At 37.0% G+C, this 22442-nt stretch overlaps 1 protein-coding gene across 11 annotated transcripts in view; it reads right to left on the bottom strand.

Annotated features, from left to right (window-relative positions):
• Positions 1-520: 520 nt before the first annotated feature.
• The window catches only part of FAM81B (family with sequence similarity 81 member B), a 56983-nt gene continuing 35061 nt past the window's right edge, over positions 521-22442 (bottom strand). For 5 of the 11 annotated variants that reach the window (XM_085014090.1, XM_085014089.1, XM_085014092.1 and 2 more), the window contains 5 exons: positions 22240-22369; positions 13754-13860; positions 4474-4609; positions 2726-2921; positions 521-796 (listed from right to left, as the gene is read on the bottom strand). In XM_085014090.1, coding sequence (XP_084870216.1) covers positions 663-796; positions 2726-2921; positions 4474-4609; positions 13754-13860; positions 22240-22369 — 703 coding nt within the window. In that variant the 3' untranslated portion in view covers positions 521-662. Of the gene's footprint in view, positions 797-2725; positions 4610-13753; positions 13861-20693; positions 20800-22239; positions 22370-22442 lie in introns of those variants that run through there. The other 6 variants (XR_014838380.1, XM_085014096.1, XM_085014095.1 and 3 more) reach the window with 4 other exon arrangements.

Raw genomic sequence — 22442 nt, 5'->3', positions numbered from 1 at the left:
TCTTGTATTATTTTATATTACATGGTTAACTCTTACTTGCTCATAATTCTGATACATATTGAGTACAATAAATCAATGTTTTAAATATGCACAAATCAGACTTGCTATAAGTATTGGGATTGTTAGAAAACAAAAACCTCTGGATCAGAAATTGTACTTTTGACAGTACACGTGGCTGTGTCTGCCCCACAGACATTCCTCCATAGCTTAAGAACTTATTGGAAGTAGTTCCTAATGAATGGTTTTATATAAAACCAGATTGAAAAATAAATTTTTTGACAATAATGGATTATATGCATGTTAATAATATACCATAAATGCATAGTATTATTCTTTTCAGACCAGTATGTGGTCTCTAATTTTCCACAATTTCTGCCATTCTCCAATATATTACACCAGGCCTGCTTCACTTGTTTATGTATGATATGTAGCCTAGTGGGCAAATAAAAATATAAAAAAGTATATATAGAGATAAATTCCTTAATTTTTTCACTAATAAATTAATGAAGACATCAAAAAATTTCTTTGCTTTATTGGGTTTTCTGGTACATTCATCTACTTAAAAAGGTGGTAAGAAATGGAAGCAGTTAACATCCCAGAGGCACTTTCTTTTTCCCAAAAAACCACTTCATTATCTGGTGAAAAGAAGATGATCGGACAGTTCATACTTCCTGGAGTTCCACTATCTTACGCTGTAATTTCTTTAGGTCTTTCTGTACTTTATATTTCTCTAAATCCATCTTTGTTTTCTGTATTCGTTGGAGGGAGCTGAGAGAGTCATGAATCGATTTAAATCCTGGAAGAGGATATAAGAATAGGTATACTGAAACCAAGCAATGCACTGGAACTTTAAAAATTTTTTTTAACAATCAGCAGTCCTGCCATAATTGATCATTGTTTAATTCAAAGCTCATTAAATTCCATTAAGACCAGTCTAAAAATGTACAAAAATCCATTTCTTGTATATTATGAAGATGCATTAGCGATAGCATTTCAACTTGTATCCAGCTTCACCATGAAAATTCAATTCCTCCTCTTCCCCTCCACCCCAATGTATTGATAAGGAAATAATTCCATATTTCAAGAGAGAAATTTTTTTTTTTTTTTTTGTCTTTTTGCTATTTCTTGGGCCGCTCCCGCAGCATATGGAGGTTCCCAGGCTAGGGGTCGAATCGGAGCAGTAGCCACCGGCCTACGCCAGAGCCACAGCAACACAGGATCCGAGCCTTGTCTGCAACCTACACCACAGCTCACGGCAATGCCGGATCCTTAACCCACTGAGCAAGGGCAGGGACCGAACCCTCAACCTCACGGTTCCTAGTCAGATTCATTAACCACTGTTCCACGACGGGAACTCCTCAAGAGAGAAATTTAATATATCTTCTTTCTGTATTGTTTGACAAAAAACTTGGGTGAGCTCTTTTTTTATTCTTATTACCAAATTGAAAGTAAAGGTCACGGATGAGATTTTAAACTTCTGAAAGTAGACCCTAAGGCATGGTGGCCAGCTGCTCCCCCGTCCCCACTCCCAGCACATTGTATCTCTCCTACAAGTCTAGCCATCTGCAACCACAGTCTACCAGACTTCAGGCTTCTTAGGGGACAGCCCATTTTTTATTCATCACTCCCCATTTCACATAGTCATTTCTCAACACCTTTGTATTAAGGCATAAAAGAGCAAACTATTAGTTTGGAGTCCCCCGTTGGCTAAACTCTCACTTAGTAAAATGTAGAACCATGTACATTGCAGATGGCTCTTCAGTTCATCCTGGGATTGTGCTAAAGGAATGAATAAATGAAACCTCTGCTAGCTAAGTGTGGCCCTAAAAGAAGGGAATATTAAGTTTGGGACAGGATTCTTGGCCAGATAATTCATTCTTTGGATTTGGTGGTGGAAGTTAGGGTTTAGGGGTGGTGAGGGTCAGATTTCTAGGCAGGGTGACGTTACTGATATGCCAGGAACATCTGGCAGGATGAGATCATAATGTCTTCCCAAGACACCTCCAAGGCATCTCCATACAGGACCAAAGTTTGGTAGAATTTATATGAATTTTTCTGAGATCTAGAGGATAGAAAATGAATTGGGGCTTTCCCTCATAAAGGGATCTTCTGATTCCTGGTAATTCTGTCAGAATTGTATTTCGAGGCAGATGGCTGCCCCTGTCCTTCCCTTTGAAATTAGACTAGCCTTTCAAATAAAACCTCTTTGATGTTAGCTCAGCTTGACACTGCTGCCATTAGCTTCCTTAAGAAGAAAAGCAGTCATTGGACTGGACTCTATTAATTCTTCTCTCTTTCTTACTTTGCAAGGTCAGGCTTCCAAGTCTGCCAGGCTCATTACCTCCAGTTCAACGAGGGACATTTGATTTGGGCTCCTAATTTCATGATACACCACAAGTCAGGTCTTGATGATCTCCAAGGACTTTCCAAGTCTAGTAATTTTATGATTCTATGATCTTAGAAAATTCTGTGATCTTAGGAAAAAAATTTCACAGCAATGGCAAGCTTGTGACACTGCCAAGTATGAATGAGAAAGTGAATTTTTGTATTTATTTAACTTCCAGTGGTATGCTGACATCCTATGAGATATTTAGGAAAATCAGATAAAATACAAAAGGATTGTCACTAATGACAAGACTGACCCCTGACCATTAGCTCAAAGTAGAAAACCATGAGGGATTGGATAGGAAAGGACAGATGTCTTTACTTAAAGGTATCTGCTCACCTGATTGATATTCATTCTGCATTTTCTCTAATTCACCCCAGATGTACTTTTCCAGTTGGTTCATCTTTTTGGCCAGTTTATTTTCTATATGGTGTACTTTGTTTAGTTCTGCTTCCTGTTTCTGTATGTTAATGAAATTCTCTAATTTGCTTGAAAGCTTCAGTAACTTTTCTTCCATTTTGTTTTCAGACATATCCTATAAAAGATATCATGTGATAAAACTGCAGAAAAGAAAATCTTTGTGGATTTGTATTTCAGCTTAGAGAACTTTTTTTTTTTTTTAATTTGCTTTTCTATGTTAACCATGAGAATTCAAACCAAGTTCTTTTTTATCTAAAGCTATTCACGAGTGTATGAGTTCATCACTTTGGTCTTGTTCATTTGTAGTTCCTGGAATTCTACATGTTATGGAAGAAAAGAAAGGGCTGTGATCTTCCTGAAATGCCTGGAGGATGTGGAATTTTAGTTTAGTGTTTAAAGAAGTGTAGTCAAAGAAGGTGTTTTAGATACTGCTTGACCTGAGCTCCTTGGACATGCTGCTAAGAGTTAGACATCCTTATTCCCTAGAGCTTCCTATCTCTGTGTGGACAGGCTTCAGGTAGAGTGATTCTCCACCACTGCTGTTTACGAGAACTATCTAAACCATTCCCATTCTGATTTAATTGGTCAGTAATGGAGCTCAGGAATTGATGGTTTACTTAATTCACTGCTCCTGGTGATTCTAAAGTGTAACAGGGTATGGGCTGCAGAGGCAGCCTGAGGCTAATTAGCTTCTTTGCTCCTCTTCGCTCCCTCACTGAGAATTTGGGAGCAGGAATGGGTGAGATTGACTTGGTGCCTTTGGTTCTCTCTTTGGCCTTGCCTGCTTCAGGAATGGTGGATTCCAGCCTCTCTTCCCTGTGGTGGGGGATCCTGCCCGCAGGTGTCCCTGTGGTTACCTTGTGCTGCCTAGAAGTGGTGGAGGCATCTGCTTAAACCCAGAGAAGAACCAGCAGGCCCACTTGGCTGCAGTTGCCTTGGCAGTGATAAAGCAGTAACATTGATCTCCCCTCTTGGATTCCTGCCTCTAGCAGTTTTTAACGCACTCAGGTGGAGAAACAGGAATGAAGCCCCTCTGCTGAAGTTCCAGAAACACCCTACTGAAATCATCTGCAAGTCTGGAAGCTACCGGTGACACTGGTGGCTGTGTACTGCTCTCTCATTTGGGCTCAGCAGCGTGGCTGGCTGTGCTGGTTGCAGTGGGAGAAGGATGCCTGCGATGGACTCTATGACCTGGTCACCTCACCCCAAAGTCTGGGGGTGTCTCCACAAGATTTGGCCTGGAAAAGTCGTTTTGAAAAACTTTGACCTACCCATGGATCTCTGGAGAGGTAAAACAACTTGTCTAAAGCAGTTTTCAGGCTTTACTGTATCTTAGCATCACCCAGGGAGCTTGTCCAGCCCAGATTCCCAGGGAAGGCCCTGGAGGTCTGATGCTTCAGCTCTGGGTTAGGACCAGGAATCTGTCCTTTCACAAACTCTCTTTAGATTATTCTGCTAGAGGTAGAGCACACTCTGAGAGTGTGGGAGTAGAAAATAGGACCGGAAGGCAGGCATCTGGATTCCTATTCCTGTGCTAAAAAATAAGTCATTGATGCAGTGAAGGTTACTGTGAATTTTTAAGTGCGACTTTCAAGACTTTTCCTCGTGGCTCATTTCTAGATAAGGACCAGGTGGCTATTAACTTCCTAAAAAACAGAATCCCTCACCAGTTTCTCCTGTAGGAGCTTCAGACACTTATTTATGTGGCCGAGGTGGTCTTGTTCATATTTGATGAACTGGCTTTCTGTCCGTTTTTGATGGTTTTCAATTTGCTCACATAGATTCGTTGAAAGTGAGTTAAATCTAAGGGAAAAAAGTAGTTTGTTCTAAGTCAATAAGTCAGTGTACACATAAAACCTTTTTTACAGAGGACGAGTCTCCCTGTGCCTGGCAAGCACGTTTGGGGTGACAGCAGGGGGGGATGAAGGATCAAAGGCTGGGTCCTTGCCCCAGGTGGAATTCAACCCAACTGCTGGCAACACTGTCTGCATAGCCTGAAATGCACCCCCACACGGTGGCAGGAGCACAGCCACAAAGGAGTTTTGTGTTACCCACGCAGGCTTCCTCTCAGGGCCCAGGGCGAAGTGCATGTGTGCAGATGAATGACTTTGACAAGTCACTTGGTGTGGGATGTATACTCCATGGTACAGGTCAGAAAACTTTTTCTGTAAAGGTTTGGAGAGTAAACTTTTCAGACTTTTCGGGCCATATCATCTTTGTTGCAACCATTTACCTGCCATTGCAGCCAAAATCAGTCACAGATGATTCAAATTAGCATGGCTTTTTCTAAAGAAATAATGAGCAAGTGAGTGTGGCTGTGGTCTAATCAAACTTTGTGTAGATCGAAATTTAATTTTTTTTTTTCTTTTTTTGCTGCACCTGAGGCATATAGAATTTCCTAGGCTGGGGGTAGAATCAGAGCTACAGCTGCCGGCCTACACCACAGCCATAGCAATGCCAGATCTGAGATGCATCTGCACTACACCACAGCTCAAGGGCAACGCCAGATCCTTAACTCACTGAATGAGGCCAGAGATCGAACCTGCATCCTCATGGAGACTATGTTGGGTCCTTAGTCCACTGAGCCATAATGGGAACTCCTGAAATTTAATATTTCATATAATATTCATGTGTCATGAAATAGAATTTTTTTCTTTAAAAAATTAGTAGCAAGTGTAAAAACCATCCTTAGCTGTGGACAGATTGGCCAAGGGCCATAGTGTGCTATACAAGGACCACTATGAGGCTGGGGGAAGAGTTGGGCCAGACAGGAGAAGGCCAGGTTGCATCATCCAGCAAAGGAGAGAAGAGTCAAAGGGAGAAGGAAGAGAGCCTCAAAAGGATGTTGGGGAAGCACAGCTGTGGAAGGGAGATAGTTACTCCTTAGTTGTCATCTCTGCTTCAGGCAAAACCTTCAGTCAAGTCCCAAGTCCCCATCATCACCAATGGATCTCCGAAAGTGGATTCCTTGGGGAGGGAGAAGAGGGACTTAAGAGATGCTGTGTTACTCATATGCAGCAAAAATCAGAATAGGAGAGGTGCAGAAGGAACTGCTGGCATCAAGCTGATGCACCCTAGGAGTATTAAATAACAGAGAATGGAAGAATTTAAGCAACTAAACTAGAAGCTCTTACAGAGATTAAAAAGGTTGGAATCATATGTCATCAGAAAATTCACTGTAGGGGAACTGAGGGTTTGAGGAGAGAGGGGAATCCTTATCTGAAGTGATTGAGAAATACAGGACTGAGGAGACGTGGGATAGGGACCGGCATGTGGTTTCTATGTTTTCTACTTGATTGGCTCATGGTAAGATGTCAATTCAAATCCTCTCTTAGAATAGGCTAAATATAGATTGGCAGGAATGATACATACCTGTTCTTTGTTTTTGAAAATATTCAGACTGCCTTACAATGTGGGGTGATTTGAAATAACAGTTGCTCTAATGATTTCAGGAAAAGTTTCATGCAGCTAATTGAGTTGGTGATATTTATCTGTGGAAATTGCTTAAGACGTGCTGGACATACACTGCATGTTATATGCTTCTTTAGCTCTCTTGAAAAAGTATATGGAAAGGACAAGTCATGTGAGGTCACTTCCATTTTTATTTAGAGTTGGGGTCAGTTGGCAATGTCTGGAGACATTTTTGGTGGTCTCAGATGGCAGGTACGACTGACATGTTGTGGCCAGAGGCTAGGATGCTACTACACACCCTCCAATACATAGGGCAGCCACCCCCACAACAAAGAATTACCCAGCCAAAATGCCAACAGTGCCAGGTTTGAGAAACGTGGATTTGGAATGATGAAGTCAAGGAATGGGAAATCTACCTTTCCAGTAGTTATATCTGTTGCAGTATAATAGTTAAATTCTGATCTTCCTCTGTCTGAATTAACACTTTTTGATATAGAGAGGGTTATTTTTCACATAGAAAGCATACCTTGATGCAGATGAGCATCAGGTGAAATTGATTACTCTTCCTGTTCTCAGTCTCCTAATGATTTCCAAACACTTGTGCTACTGGCTAACAGCTTCTGTCTCTCAGACAAATAAGATCCCAATGGATGGCCAGACAGCCTCGTTTTAGCCAAATGTTTCCTCTGTCTGGAATGCTCTTCCTTAGAATATACAGTGACTCCTGCCCTAATTTGATTCAGGTTTGTACTCAAGCACCACCTATCACAGAAGCTTTTTTTTTGGTTTTGACCACACTGGGGAAAAAAAACAATCCTTTGCCCCACGTGATACTTTCTATTCCTTTACTCTTCATTTTTCTCCAAAATGCTCATCACCATGTGATACCTGTTTACTTGTGGGTTGTCTTCTCCACTAGAACATAAGCTCCATGAAAACAAGGATTTTGCTTTGTTCATGGCTGTGAACAATGCCCAGAATACAGAAAGTACTCAAGAAGTAGAGGTTGAATAAATTTATTCTTTCTCATTAAGTACCTTTTATTAGGGCTGTGCACAAATAACAAATCATAGACTTGTCAAGCTATTTAGAGACCTAATCTGTGATTTTCATCTTCCCTTTTCTCTGGTGGAAGTATTAATTAACAGTGATGGTTATGGGGAATAATAAATCCCCAGACAACTAAGGTAGTTTTATAATTGAGAATCTATCCTTCACTCCTCACCTTCACTGTGTAAATAAATGACAGCATTTACTCTCATCACGGATAAAATATTAGAATCCCTCTGAAACTCAGAGAACCATTAAATATACCTAGGTAATATCTCTGGAAAAACATATCAGTTATTGAAAATCTGAAATTAAAATAATTGTAAAGAATAAATAACTACTTACTATCCTCTTATTAAAAGGTTTTGCCTGCAATTGGAGACTAACTTTCCTGGTAATAATCAAAAGTTAGATTCTGTCTGTTGGTAGTTTTTGAAAATATGAAAGTGTTATTTAAAAAGCATCCTCCTTGAAAGTTAAAAAGGATAAAAATAGAGGTTTATATAAATCTTTTTCTTTGTTTAGACTTTTCCCTAACATAATGGACATGATTTGCCATTTAAGATATATTTTTCAGGAGTTCCCATCATGGCTCAGTGGAAACAAATCTGACTAATATCCAAGAGGATGCAGGTTCGATCCCTGGCCTTGCTCAGGGGGTTAAGCATCTGGTGTTGCCATGAGCTGTGGTGTAGGTAACAGACGTGGCTCAGATCTGGCATTGCTGTGGCTGTGGCAGTGGCATAGGCCAGCAGCTATAGCTCCAATTAGACCCCTCGCCTGGGAACCTCCATATGCCCCAGGTGTGGCCCTAAAAATAAAAAAAAAAAAAAAAAGTTTTTCTGTTAATTATATAGTATACCAGTAAAATCTCAGTTGGATGAATTTATCTTGGATGATACTCAAATTTTAGTTCCCAAATATATTTTAAAATACTCTTTTCCATTATGGTTTATCAAATTATTATTATTTATTATTTATTTTTGTCTTTTTGCCATTTCTTGGGCCACTCCTGCAGCATATGGAGGTTCCCAGGCTAGGGGTCAAATCGGAGCTGTAGCTGCTGGCCTACGCCAGAGCCACAGCAACGCGGGATCTGAGCTGCGTCTGCGACCTACACCACAGCTCATGGCAATGTCAGATCCTTAACCCACTGAGCAAGGGCAGGGATCGAACCCGCAACCTCATGGTTCCTAGTCGGATTCGTTAACCACTCAGCCATGACGGAAACTCCAAAATGATGTTAAATATAGTTCTCTATCCTATATAGTAGGACCTTGTTTATCCCTTTCGTGTATAATAGTTTACATCTGCGAAGCGCAACTTCCCACTCCATCCCTCTCCCAACCCGCTGCCCCTTGGCAACCACAATTGTATTCGTCATGTCTGTGAGTCTGTTCTGTTTTGTAGATAAGTTCATATGTGTCATATTTTAGATTCCACATATGGTATCATATGTTATTTGTCTCTTTCTAATTTGTATCATTTAGTATGATAATCTCTAGTTGCATTCATGATGCTGCAAGGGGCATTATTTTGTTCTCTTTTATGGCTAAGTGGTATTCCATTGTATATATATACCACATCTTCTGCATCCATCTGTCAATGGAAGTTTAGGTAGTTTCCATATCTTGGCTATTGTGAATAGTGCTGCTGTGAACACAGGGGTGCCTATATCTTTTTGAATTATAGTTTTGTATGGATATATGCCTAGGAGTGGGGCTGCTGGATGACATGGTTATTCTATTTTTAGTTTTCTGAGGAACTTCCATACTGTTTGCCATAGTGGTTATACCAACAGGTAGGAGGGTTCTTTTTTCTCCACATTTTCTCCAGCATTTGTAGACATTTTAATCATAGCTGTTCTTACCACTGTGAGATGGTACCTCATTGTAGTTTTGATCTGCATGTCTCTAATAATTACTGATGTTGGGCATTTTTTTTTCATGTGTTTATTGGCTATTTGTATTTCTTTGGAAACATGTCTATTTAGGTCTTCTGACTATTTTTTGTTGGGTCGTTTGAATGGGTCTGTTCATTTTTAAATTTTTGTTGTGGAGTTGAATGGGCTGTTGGTATATTTTGGAAAGTAAGCCATTTTGTTTATGGCTTCCTTTTCTGTACAGTAGTTTATAAGTTTGATAAGTTTATCAACTGAAATTTGTTTATTTTTGTATTTATTTCTATTGCCTTGGGAAACTGAGCTAAGAAAAATATTTGTATGGTTTATGTAAGAGAATGTTTTGCCTATGTTCACGTCTAGGAGATTTATGGTGTCATGTCTTATGTTTAAATCTTTAGGCCATTTTGAGTTTATTTTTGTGTATAGTGAGAAGATATACATAGCTTCATTGATTTACATGCAGTTGTCCAACTTTCCCAAGACCACTTGCTAAAGAGACTGTCTTCCCCATTGTATATTTTTGCCTCCTATAGTCTGAGTTTATTTCTGGGCTCTCTATTCTGTTCCATTGATTCATATGTCTGTTTTTGTGTCAGTACTGTGGTGTTTTGATTACTGTAGCTTGGTAGCATTGCCTAAAGCTGGGGGGAGGGAGCAGTTAGACCTCCTGCTTTGTTAATTTTCTATAGGACTGCTTTGGCAATTCTGGGTCTTTTTATGGTTCTATATAAATTTTAGAATTATTTGTTCTAATTCGGCAAAAAAATATCATGGGTGGAGTTCCCGTTGTGGCTCAGTGGTTAACGAATCCGACTAGGAACCCTGAGGTTGTGGGTTCCATCCCTGGCCTCTCTCAGCAGGTTAAGGCTCTGGCATCGCTGTGAGGTATGATGTAGGTTGCAGATGTGGTTCAGATCCTGTGTTGCTGTGGTGTAGGCCAGAGGCTACAGCTCTGATTTGACCCCTAGCCTGGGAACTTCCATATGCTGGGGGTATGGCCCTAGAAAAGCCAAAAAAAAAAAAAAAAAGGTGATTATGGGATCATAATTAATAGGGATCTTATTAAGTCTATAGATTGCTATGAGTAGTATGGCCATTCTATCAATATTAATTCTTCCAATCCAAGAGCATGGGGTATCTTTCCATTTATTTAAATCATCAGTTTCCATGATTATAAGTTTCTTGTCTTTTGAAATGAAGATAAGGCCCAGCCTGCAGAGCTGAGTGCACTTGAATAGGACGCTTAGTGATTTGTAGGCATTTATACATGACAGTGAATACTTATTATTTCTAATGTATTTAACATTGTTTTAACTTTTACTTTACCTGTTTTGAGCTTTTCACTTACTTACGTGTTTTCTCCCCCTTTGTATATGGCCATGATTATGTCTTTGGATATTCTAAAACACGGCTTACATATTATAAGGGCTCAAAACATCCATTCATTCATTGGCTTCTCTTTGTGTCTGAAAATGCTCTGGTCCACTTTCTACTGTGGTAGCATTTTCAAAGCTTTATAATAAGATTTGACTCTCTGCATTTGCTTCATTGACCAAATGCTTTTTCTTATAAATTACTATCAACTGAACAGCATCAGCAGCAAGATCTATCTAGACAGTGACTTGTAGGGCTGCCTCTGCCAAACTCTTGCTTAAAGATAGCCATAGTTCATGATGGCTGAGACGCTTGCTCTAAGCACTCAGTTGTTGGCTTAGGACATTACTTAGACCATCATTTGACTAAGACCCTTCTGGAAAGAGAAGGCTCAATGTAGGTTTTCACATGACACAGCCTGTGCGTCTCTTTTGTCAGGTCTAATGATCAGAGCCAAAGCTGCATGAATTCATTAGAAACCCCCTAGATAATACTATGGCTTCTAAGTTCAATATAAAAATATGTTCTTAAACTTGAATTTGTTAAAACGTCTAAATGGAGAAATTGCTCAATTAAACTTAGCCTTGAATGTTATTAAAATCTTTTAATGCCTTTGTTCAGAGAGTTGTTTCTTAAAAAGGAAGAGCAAATTCTATACCCCATCCACTTCAATTTGCGATGTGCTCTAACTGAAGAAGCAAAAAAAAAAAAAAAAAAAAAAAAAAAAGCCCTGCTTGCCTTACATTCTCTTTGAGCAAAATACTTTGTAACACATATCTCAGCCACAGAGTTGATATTTCTAATGTGAAGGAATTCTACTGATTGATAATAAAATGATGAAAGTCATAACACAAAATTTGGCAAATGGTAAGAGTGGGAAATTCACAGAAAAGGAATTTCAAATGGTGAAGGGAATGTAAATGAAAATAAGAAATGTTTCTTTTTAAAATGCTTTAGCTGACAAATACTAAAAAGAATATCCAGTGTGGATAAGAATATACAGAAAGTTCTCCTTGAGCATTGCTGGTGTGAGTGTAAACTGCTACAACAGTTTTAGAAAGAAATTTATAAAAATAGACATAAATTCTTTGACCTAGGAATACTTCCTGCAGAAACAAAAGCACCTATATCTAAAGATACTTAAGGATGTAGACACAATAACTTTTGTTTGTGTTAGCCATAAACTAGAACAAGTCTATTCATTGATAAGATAAATGTTTGAATTAATTATGGCATATCTGTAAGTTAAGATATTATGCAGCTGTGAAAAATAATGCTAGAATAATATTCATTCAATAATATTCATTTCACTAGTACATCTAGAGAGAGATGCACTAGTGAAAAACAAATTATTGAATAATGTGTATAGGATTTATTTAAAAACTCATGCTCTCTCTTTGCATATAGAGTATGTTATGTATATATATGTATATGTATATATATGTATATGTATATATGTGTGTGTGTGTATATATATATATATATATATATATATATATATATATATATAAAGTCTCCTTTATCTGTTATGTTTATATAAACAAGGGGAAAAGTGTGGAAGCATACAGCCCTGGTGTAAGCATTGGTTACATTAGGGAACTCAAATGGTGACCTCTTTTTTTCATCTTTGTTTTATTTGTTTACTGAATGTGTATTACTTTATAATTTAAAAAAAATCAATGGAGAAAATTTAAAAAGAGTCAATTGTGTAATTGAATTATTAGAGCTCAAAAGTACTTGCCTGGGGAAAAAATATCTGGTTTATAAATTCGCTATTACCTACTGTAATACAAATGAAGTTTTAAGTCTTCCTTATTTCAACTGAGAAAAAGATTTCAGCTTATTTATTACAAAAGTGTCTAGATTCAGATTTAGCCATTTAGATGATTCATCTATAAGTTGATTTCCCACAGAACCGAAGGTGGAAAAATTATGCAGCATCATCAGTGAAACAGTCAGCCCTAGATCTCAAACATTTCCTTTCCCCCTATTTTCTATTGAATATTCTTCATCCGTTTAAGCCAGCCTTCCATTCCAGAATATAAGTCCCTTTTCTCCTGCCATAAAATCCATTCTAAAGTTGTACTTCCAGGAACAGTTTACTTTTCTACTTCTCCTTGGGACACTTTTATCTTAATTCTAAACTAAATGGATTAGATCAATCCTGACACAGATAATTTACAAGCACCTTCCTTGTGCTAGAATGTAAGAACCTAGACATGTTTTTTAGAGTATGAAGGAAGTCAAGGTATTTTCTCTTTACCTAAGACATCTACTTCTCTCAGTTTTAGTGATGACGACTATTGTTCATTGATTTCAAGGACACATACTATTTCCTAATTTAACATCTCTGAAATTGGGAGTTGTCTTAAAATGATGGCATGCTGAGGTTTAATTGTTACCTTCGTGTCTTAGGGGTACAAATATATAACAGTATATTTTATATAGTCAACAGCACTTAGGTTTAATGAAATATGATGGAGATGGGGGGAAAATGTAAAAAGCAGAGTATATTCAAAATACTAGATTTGACCAAGGCATTAAACTCAAATGTTGTAAGATCGACAGCAAAAACAACAAGAATAGGAGGGTCAGTGAGGTGTTATCATCCAAATGACTAGAATTTGTCAGGAAATGGTGGTCATTTGAATCAGAAAGGAGAATTTGAGGATAAGGAGGCCAGTGATTTGAGTGTTAGTGGAGTCTTGTTTCCTTCATTGGTTTCTCCTTTGTGTGGGGGAAAACTCAGGTTGAGAGGGGATAGAGACCAGTCTAAACAGGACTACAGGAAAGGAAAAGGTAGAGGATGCTAGAAGAAATCTTAAAAGAAAAGCTTAAAAATAATCACACTTTAAAAAAAATTTGATAATTTGTGGCACTGCTATGTGTTCAATAGTGCTTTACATTAGGTATTTTAATATACAACAGATAAGTTAAAATTATACTCTTGAAAGGTCAGGATAAGTATCATTTCAGTGGAGATACTATGCAGACAAAAAGGACAAATTAATACATATTTCCTATATTAAGAACATTCTGTAAGTTACTTTGTAGAGACAAAATTTCTATTCTCTCTGTATCAGTTTGTGCTTTGTTTCTTGACCAGGTTCAAATTCCTGGGATAGGATTTTATTTAATTTCCAGTGCTTTCATTAGGCAAAACCCTTTGGAATACATTAAACAGAATTAAAAATCTTCCATTCACTTACTTGAATTCCAAAAGATTCATTTCATGGCGATAATCCCCCTGGACCATCTTTAAATTTGAGATTTGCTCAGAACTGGAAGCCTCTATCTTTCCTAAGAGCTGCATTACCTAATGAAAGTACAAAAGGGAGCTTTTTTTTGTCTGTGAACAAAACTGCTATCATTTACATGAATTATACCTTATTCCTAAAGGAGCCTAGAATGAAAACTGAGCCTAAACCATGTTTGCATTTGAAAATGATTTTTTTTCAAAGGAATGATTCTACAGTTATAGCACTATCTTTAGGGAAAGAACAATGGGGGAATGTTCCATTCTGCTGTCAATAGCATAGATGACAGACTGCCGAATGCTATTACAAAAACATACTATTGATATTATTTCATCATTTTGTTAATTTGATTATTTCTTTGCTTTCTGTCTCCATGGTTACAATGTAAGCCACTCTACCCTCTATCATCACCATATCCTCAGTTCATATTAGATGACCAAAGGTAGCTGTTTACCAAATGCCCCTGAATAAATGCTTAAATGCACAGTTGGACTCTGCAAAGAAACACACAAGGAGTCTAAGTTCAGGTCTCAGGAATTTCTAGGTAAGATTTGGATATAAACAAATGAATCCAAAGTGAAATGACCTAGGGCATTTTAAAAGTAGGGAAACATAAGTTCCAATTTTGGAGCCTAGGATGTAAGTGCCTTCTGCATTGCCAGAAGCACTGAAGCAATTCTTTAGGAAAAGGACTGGATTGGGAAACATGCAGAATTGCAGCCCATAATCATGTCAAACTAATCACTGTCAAGGGAAATGAAACTTCGTGATTGCCTTTGGCCAAATTCAAATCCTGAAAGAGATGGTCATGTGGAAATGAGTGGGTACTTGACCAAATCCAAGTTCTCCTAGAAAAGAAAGAGGTGAATAATGGAAGGGTTTGAATAGGTAAATATTGGGTAGGCAATAGCACACGAATGGTTATTTATAGAAGATACACTTAAAACAGACTATTTATAGGAGATAAACTCAAAACAGAATTGTTAACAATGAAAGATAGGCAACCACTCCTGGGCATCTATGCAGAGAAAACCATGACTCGAAAAGATACATGCACTCCAATATTCACAGTAGCACTATACACAATAGACAAGACATGGAAACAACCTAAATGTCCATCAACAGAGGAGTGGATAAAGAAGATGCGGTATATATATACACAATGGAATATTACTCAGCCATTAAAAGAAAAGAAATAATGGCATTTGCAGCAACATGGATGGACCTAGAAATTATCATGCTAAGTGAAGTCATTCAGACAGTGAGACACCAACATCATATGCTATCACTTACATGTGGAATCTAAAAAAAAAGACACAACGAACTTCTTTGCAGAACATATACTGACTCATAGACTTGCGAAAAACTTATGGTTTCCAAATGAGACAGGCTGGGGGGTGGGCGGATGCGCTGGGGGGTTGGAATGGAAATGCTGTGATGATGGGGTTGTGATGATTGTTGTACAACTGTAAATGTAATAAAATTCGTTGAGTAAAAAAAAACAAAACAAAACAAAACAAAACAAAACAAAACAAAAAAACCCAGTGAAATATAGGCAAATACAAGCCTGGCAAAAGCAAAGGCTAAGAAAGCAGGCAGAGCAGCATCATTAGCTAAAATGTTATTCAAGGCAAAATACGTTTAAAGGACAAAGATGGTCATTTTTATAGATACAAATTAATCTTTATAAAATACTTGAAATACACTAAATTTCACATAGTTTTGGAATTTTACCTATATATTGAACTAAACAGCAACAGTTGTAGAATTATAAGGATATTCTACAGACAATATCTTAGAGCTTTTAAATGACTTCTGTTGACTTTTACTGGTCAAATCAGTAAAATATAAATAAGTATATAGGAAGATAGGAAAATATAGTTTATTTATAGATTTACATATCAAACAATCTAAATTGCAAACAGCAAATACTCATTTTTTCCCAGTGACCACTGAGCATTTGCAACAACTAAGCACACGTGACAAAAAAAAAAACCCTCTCAAATTATTCCAAAAAGCAGGAAAAGCAACTAATGACACCACATTTAAACTAGAAATTAATAAGAGTACAAAGAAACAAAAAATCTAACCATTTCCTTAAAAAACCCTTCTAAAGTTCTATTGTTTAAGTCCACGGTTTCACATGAAAATTTGCCTCTCAGGCCACAAGGAGTATACTACTGCCAAGGTCCTGACTGCTGTGGTAAAACTCATCACCATGTGTTGAGGTCATGCTTCCCACTGGCCACTCCCAGTCACTGTCTGAGTAGTAGTTCTTTGATGAGAGACTTTGGATTAAGGAACTCAATGAAGCTTTATTAGCTTGACATTGCAGTTTAAGACCCTCCTTTGCTGTCTGTTTCACAGGAGTCAGTTGTATTGCATTCTGATGGCTCTTTCCATCTCCTGCAGTTTCCTCCTCATTTTCCTTCAAGAGTATTTTCCCTCAATAAATCCTTTGTACATCTAACTCCTTTATGGCATTTGCATCTCAGTGGACTAACACAAATGTCAAAGAGTAAATCAGCTCTGCAGCTAGCGTTTACTGAGGAAAATATAATGAGAATATTACATGTCAAAAGGACACAACCTCATTGATAATCAGAGGTAAATTTGTGGCATTAGATATTTCCATGATGAAAAGAGACAGAATAAAGCTATGTAAACTAACAATTCATTTCACAAAGTTAAAAAGAGAATGGCAAAGCTGACTAAAGGAAAGCAGGATAAAGAATGCGACAGACTGTGGGAGGCAGGATGACTCCACAGTTTCCATGCCCCAATCCCCGGAATTTGTGAATATGTTATGCCAGGGCCAAAGCAATTTACAGCCATAATTAAGGTTTACAGATCTTGAAATAAGCTGTAACTCAATGCTTACAGACCTTGGAATAGGGAGAAGACCTTGTCTTAACCAAGTGGACCCATTCTCATCATCTCAGCCCCTAAAAACAGAGAAATTTCTCTAGATGGAGTCAAAGAGAGGTGTAAGAAAAAGAAGTCAGAGAGATGTGAAGCAGGAGATGGACTTGACTTCTTTTAATATAGAGAAACTATATGGAAAAGATGAGACAGACAACAGACATCTGGGGGAAGACTGGTCCCCAACCGGCAACCAGAAAGGACCTTAGTCCTACAACTGCAAGAAACTGAATTGGGCCAAAATTCTGAATGAACAAGGCAGAAGATTCATCCCCAGAGCTCCCCAAAGGAATGAAGTTGTGTTGACACCTTGAATTCTGCTTTGTGGGACCTTAAGCAGAGGATCAAGTCCAGCGCACCCAGACTTTTAGCCTACAGAAGCTATGAGGTAATATATTTGTGTTGTTATAAACCACTAAGTGTGTGGTGATTTATTTTTGCAGCAACAGAAAACTAATAAACAATCATTAAAATATTAACAAATAATTAAAAAATTATGGAATTGATACATAAATTCAAGGGCTGTTTCTTTGAAAAGTAGACAAAGTTTGCTCTACTCTAAACATCAAGAAAAGAGTGACATATAAATATTAAAATTAAGAATAAGGATAGAATAGTTATAAATATCTATGATCCAAATAACATAGCAAAAGCATTCACACCTGAAATTACAGATGAAATGGAAAAATCGATAATTATAGGAGAGTTTAATTCACCTCTCTCAATACAAGATGGAAGTAGACCAAACCAATACGCTATTTTTTATGGATATTTACTCACATCTGTACCCTAAAAATATAAAAACACATTCTTTTAAACTATCCAGCCACCCAGTGAGATAAAACCAAAAATGAAAAGAAAGATAACAAAGAAAAAGTCCTTACCTCTGGGAAAGTTCACAATTATAAATGTTTATATCAATAAAAAGAAAATAAAAAGAAAATACAAATATTTATGGTTCAGAAAGTTAGGAAATGAACAGAAAAACTGCAGGAAAGGAAAAAATTTAAAGATAACAGCTTAAATTGATGAGTTGGAAAACAAAATGGAAGCAGAATTAAAAACATAAAACTACATAAAAAGACTGGTTCACTGGCGAATAATAAATGTAATTATTAAGGCACAAAGAAAAAGAAAAGCACAAATAAAATGATAAAATGGTCAGGGGAAAAGCTTGAGTAAGTAGAGGGAATTAAAACAATCCTAAAAGAATTTTGCATAACTTTACACAAATAAATTTCAGGCTGGATGAAATACTTTTTCCAAGAAGTAATTTGTTCAAGCTGACCCTTGAAGAGCTCATGTTTAAACAGACAAATTTCTATAGAAGAAATCAAGCAAATGTACCAAAGTACTCCCTTTTCCACCAAATCATTAGGCTCGGACACTTTCAGAAGCTGAAATATCAAATCCTTCATAAATAAATAATTTAATGCTCTATAAATGCTTTCAGAGCATAGAAAAGAAATTTCCAAATTATTTTTATAAAAGTCAGTACAACATTCATTCCAAAATCTGAAAAAGATTGCACAAAAAAATGTCCCTGGAGACTAATCTTGTTTGTAAACATTGACGCAGAATTCTTAAATATTAGCAAATAGTATCCAGCAGCACAATTGAAAAATATAATCAAGTGCAAGTGATTTTTTTTTTAAAATAAGGATAGCTTAATAATAGGAAATGTATTAATACAATTAATTAGGCTAATATAGTTTAGGAGAAAACTGACATCTGCACAAATGCTAAAAACTTAACATAACTCATAATTATTTTTATATTGAGATATAATTGATGTTTAACATTGTATTAGCCTTTAGTTGTAGAGCATGATTTGATGTATGTATACTGTAAAATGATTACCACAATAATGTAACTTTCATCACCTCACAGTTACAAATTTTTTTTCTTATGATAACTTTGAAGATTGAGTCTCTTAGCAACTATTGAATATACAATACAGTATTGTTAACTATAGTCATTATGTTGTACATTATGTCCACAAGACATTTATGTTTATAATTTTCTTGATTTTAAAAACCTTAGTCAAATAAGGACAACTGCATATTAAACAGATTTATTGAGAAAACTGACTTCCCCTGTAGGGACATTTCTGTTCAAGTCAGGAAGAAGACTAGGCTGCCCAATGCACCTGCATTACTACTTAACACTGCACTGGAATTACTTTGTAAAATGATTAGAAAAAATAAATTATGTGTATGAAAATGGAAAAAGATGATTAAAAAATCAAATGATTTGGTGCCTGGAAAAACCAAAAACCATCTGAAGATATAATGAAACATCCAGTGAAATAAACTAGAAAGGAAAAAGATGACAAAATCTCAAAATACACTTAAGATGATGCCAGGCCTACATAAGGAAAATTTGAAACCACTCCTAAGGGATATAAAAGCAGATCTGAACAAATAGGAAGTGTGCTGTGTTCTTGGATCAAATACTCAGAATTATGACTATGTCAGTTCTAAAGTTAATTTATAACTTTAACATGATTTCAATAAAAATTAGAGTTATTTGTCAATTTATCTGCTGGAACTAGATAGTTTAAAATCATATGCAAAAGCAAACAACTATCACCAGGAAAAAGGAAAAAAGAAAGCAGTGGAAGGGACTAACTCTACCAGATACTAAAAATACTATAAGGTCTTAATACTTAAAATAATAACTAAGACATGTCTTACTCTAGGAAAAACCCCAAATGGATCAAGAATTTAAATATAAACAGTAAAATCATGAAAGTACTAGAAGGAATATGAGAAATTCTTCCAAGCCTTTGAGTGGGGAAACTCTGTGACTTAAAATTCCAGAAGCCACACACACACACACACACACACACACACACACCGATAAATTCAGCTACAAATAGAGAACATATGCATATCAAAAGTCAAAAGACAAATGACAAACTGTGAAAATGTATTTGCAGCACCTATCATAGAGAAAGTGCTCATCTTCCTGATATAGAAACAGCTCTTAGAAACTGAAAAGAGAAAAACATTCCAATGGAAAAATGGATAAAAGACATGAAGAGAAAACTCACTGAAAAAGAAATACAAGTCGTTCTTAAACAAATGAGAAGTTGTAATAAGAAAGGCTAATTAAAACACAGAGATGCTCTCTTTTTCCTTTAGAAAAAGCAAAATTCAATAGTCAAAGAACACTCATTGGTGAGGCAATGGGAATATAGGGCATTTTACATGTTGCTGGTGGGTTTGCAATATGGTAAAAGCCCTGCAGGGAGCAAGATCTTCCAAAATAACAAACACAAGTACCTCTGACCCAGCAATCCCACTTCTGGGTATTTGTTCTACAGACATAGCTACAGACACACAAAATGATTTAAGTGAAAGGTTATTCATTGCAGCATTGTTTGAAAGAGCAAGTTATTAAAAAGAATCTGAATGTTCATTGATGAGAGATTGGCTAAAGGATCTATTATATACAGAAGAAATGTATGCAGTTGTGAAAAAGAATGAGGAAGCTCTCCACATACTGATGGGGTAGATTGCCAGGCTATATTTGTTTAGTTAAAAAAAAATCATGGGAGTTCCCATCATGGCGCAGTGGAAATAAATCTGAAGGAACCATGATGCTGCGGGTTTGATCCCTGGCCTTGCTCAGTGGGTTAAGGATCTGGCGTTGCCATGAGCTGTGGTGTAGGTAGCAGACACAACTCGGATCTGGTGGTGTTGTGGCTATGGTGTGTAGGCTAGCAGCTATAGCTATGATTCAACCCCTAGCCTGGGAACTTCCATATGCTGTGGGTGTGGCCCTAAAAGTAAAAAACAAAAGAACAAACAAAATAAAACAACAACAAAAAAACAGATGCATAGTAATATACATACAAGATATTATCTTTTGTATAAAAAGGGGGAAATGATATATATTTGTATTTGCTCATGTCATTGTAAAGGCATACTTGAAGGATACACAATAGAATAATAAAAATGGTTACCTCTGAGGGGCATGAAAGGATGACAGAAGTGGGAGTGAAAATTCTCAAGGTGTATTTTCTTGTATAGTTTTGATTTTGAACCATATGACTGTATTATCTTAAAAATCTAAGGAGAGAGAAATATAATCTAATTTCACCTTTGAATGTAGATGCAAAATTAAATACTGAATTACTGCAAAAAGACTGTATAGCTTTCACCACAGAAATGCCGGAATGTTTCAGTACTGGGAAATGCATTGACACAGAACATGACTAGGTCAAAGAAATAAGCTAAAAAAAAACAACTAATATGGTGAGTTAGGTATTTGTTAATGTCCAGAAAGCATTTTATAAAATTAAATCTTCAGTCCTAATACAAAGTAAAGTAGCAATTGAGGGATATGTAATATAATTTAAAATATATCAAACTAATAGGCAACAGCAAACAATAAAGACTTCCAGTATAATCAGGAAGTAGATAAGCTACCTTCTATAAACACTTTTATGTAAGAGTGTTCTGGAAGTTCTGGTCAAGGCCTTAAGAAAAATGTAATGAAGTTTTACATCAGAAAACTGGAGATAAATCTGTTATGATTTGTCATTGATATGACTGAGTACCTTGAAAACTGAGAGAATCAACCAAAAAACTACTGGGACTAATGAGATGAGTTTGTAGGGTGATGGACAAGGGGAGCCTGGTGAGACTGGAGTGAGCCCTGTGCCCCTGTGGACCTTGTGCTCTTGGTTAACTGACTTCCATGAACAAATCATGACACACCCAGCTTTCATCTCCCCCAATTCCTAAAGGATTTCCACTTCGTTGTGCCCAAATGGCTTCAGAGCAGATGCACTGTGTCACATAGGCTACATGACAAAATGGGGTGTGGAAAAGTTTTCATTGCCTTCTTTAGTTAAACTGTTGGAGGGTAAAAAGGGGGAGAGACATTTTGAGCTGAAAAAAGTACAAGCACTGTGGAGGCCGTGCACCATCTTGGAGTGGGTGGGACCTACCTGTTGGGAGTTCAGTGTTGCTGAGTACAAAGGGCGAGCCTGCAAGCACAGGGGTGAGCTGTAGAGACAAGCAGGGGCCGTCATAGAGGTGGCCTTTAAAATTCAGGGCAGTGAACTTGTGTATTATTTTGTAAGAGACATAACCCAGTGCAAGGCTATGATCAGCTACATAAAAAAATTGAGGTAGCATGATCAACTCACATTTATACTGAAACTTTAAGAGCTTCCATGGGATGTTCCTTTGCTTATCATCTCTGGTTGTACAGCCTTTGAGACAAGCCCAGAGAGCAAGGAAACAATGGCATCAGTATTATCAAGTAGCATACACTTACAATGAGCACCTGTGTTGGAACACAGCAGGCACACATTAAATATTTGTTCATTAACCTGGCAGTTCTCAGGGTGTACATTTATGAGCTGTCATATTTAAATTCTTGTCTTTTCTTGGAGGAAAAGAGTTCTTTTGAACAACTACCATTGGGCATTTTGATAAGCTCTAATGATCTTACTTCTGGCAGTAAGTTGTGACATAAGACTTACAAATATTTTCAGTTACCTTCATATCCAAGTTCTTAGAAAGAGTTTCTAGGGCAGAAATGAGTTCTTGAATTCTTTTTTCGAGCTGCTGTTGTTCATGCCTGATGAAGTGAATGTCTCCAGAAAGCTTCATGATGCTGGAATCACATCTAGTGGCAAGATGAAAACTGGTCATGAGATGGACAGGCTTATAATACTTTTAACACTACAAGTAGAACCTGG

This window comes from Sus scrofa, chromosome 2, assembly GCF_054392235.1.
Source record: "Sus scrofa isolate SSC_HxYL_T2T_F1_AM1 chromosome 2, Sscrofa_HxYL_maternal_Yorkshire_Landrace_v2.0, whole genome shotgun sequence".
In the NCBI taxonomy this organism is placed as follows: Eukaryota; Metazoa; Chordata; class Mammalia; order Artiodactyla; family Suidae; genus Sus; species Sus scrofa.
The sequence above is the reverse complement of the archived record's forward strand: the minus strand, read 5'-3'. Positions and strand labels throughout refer to the sequence as shown.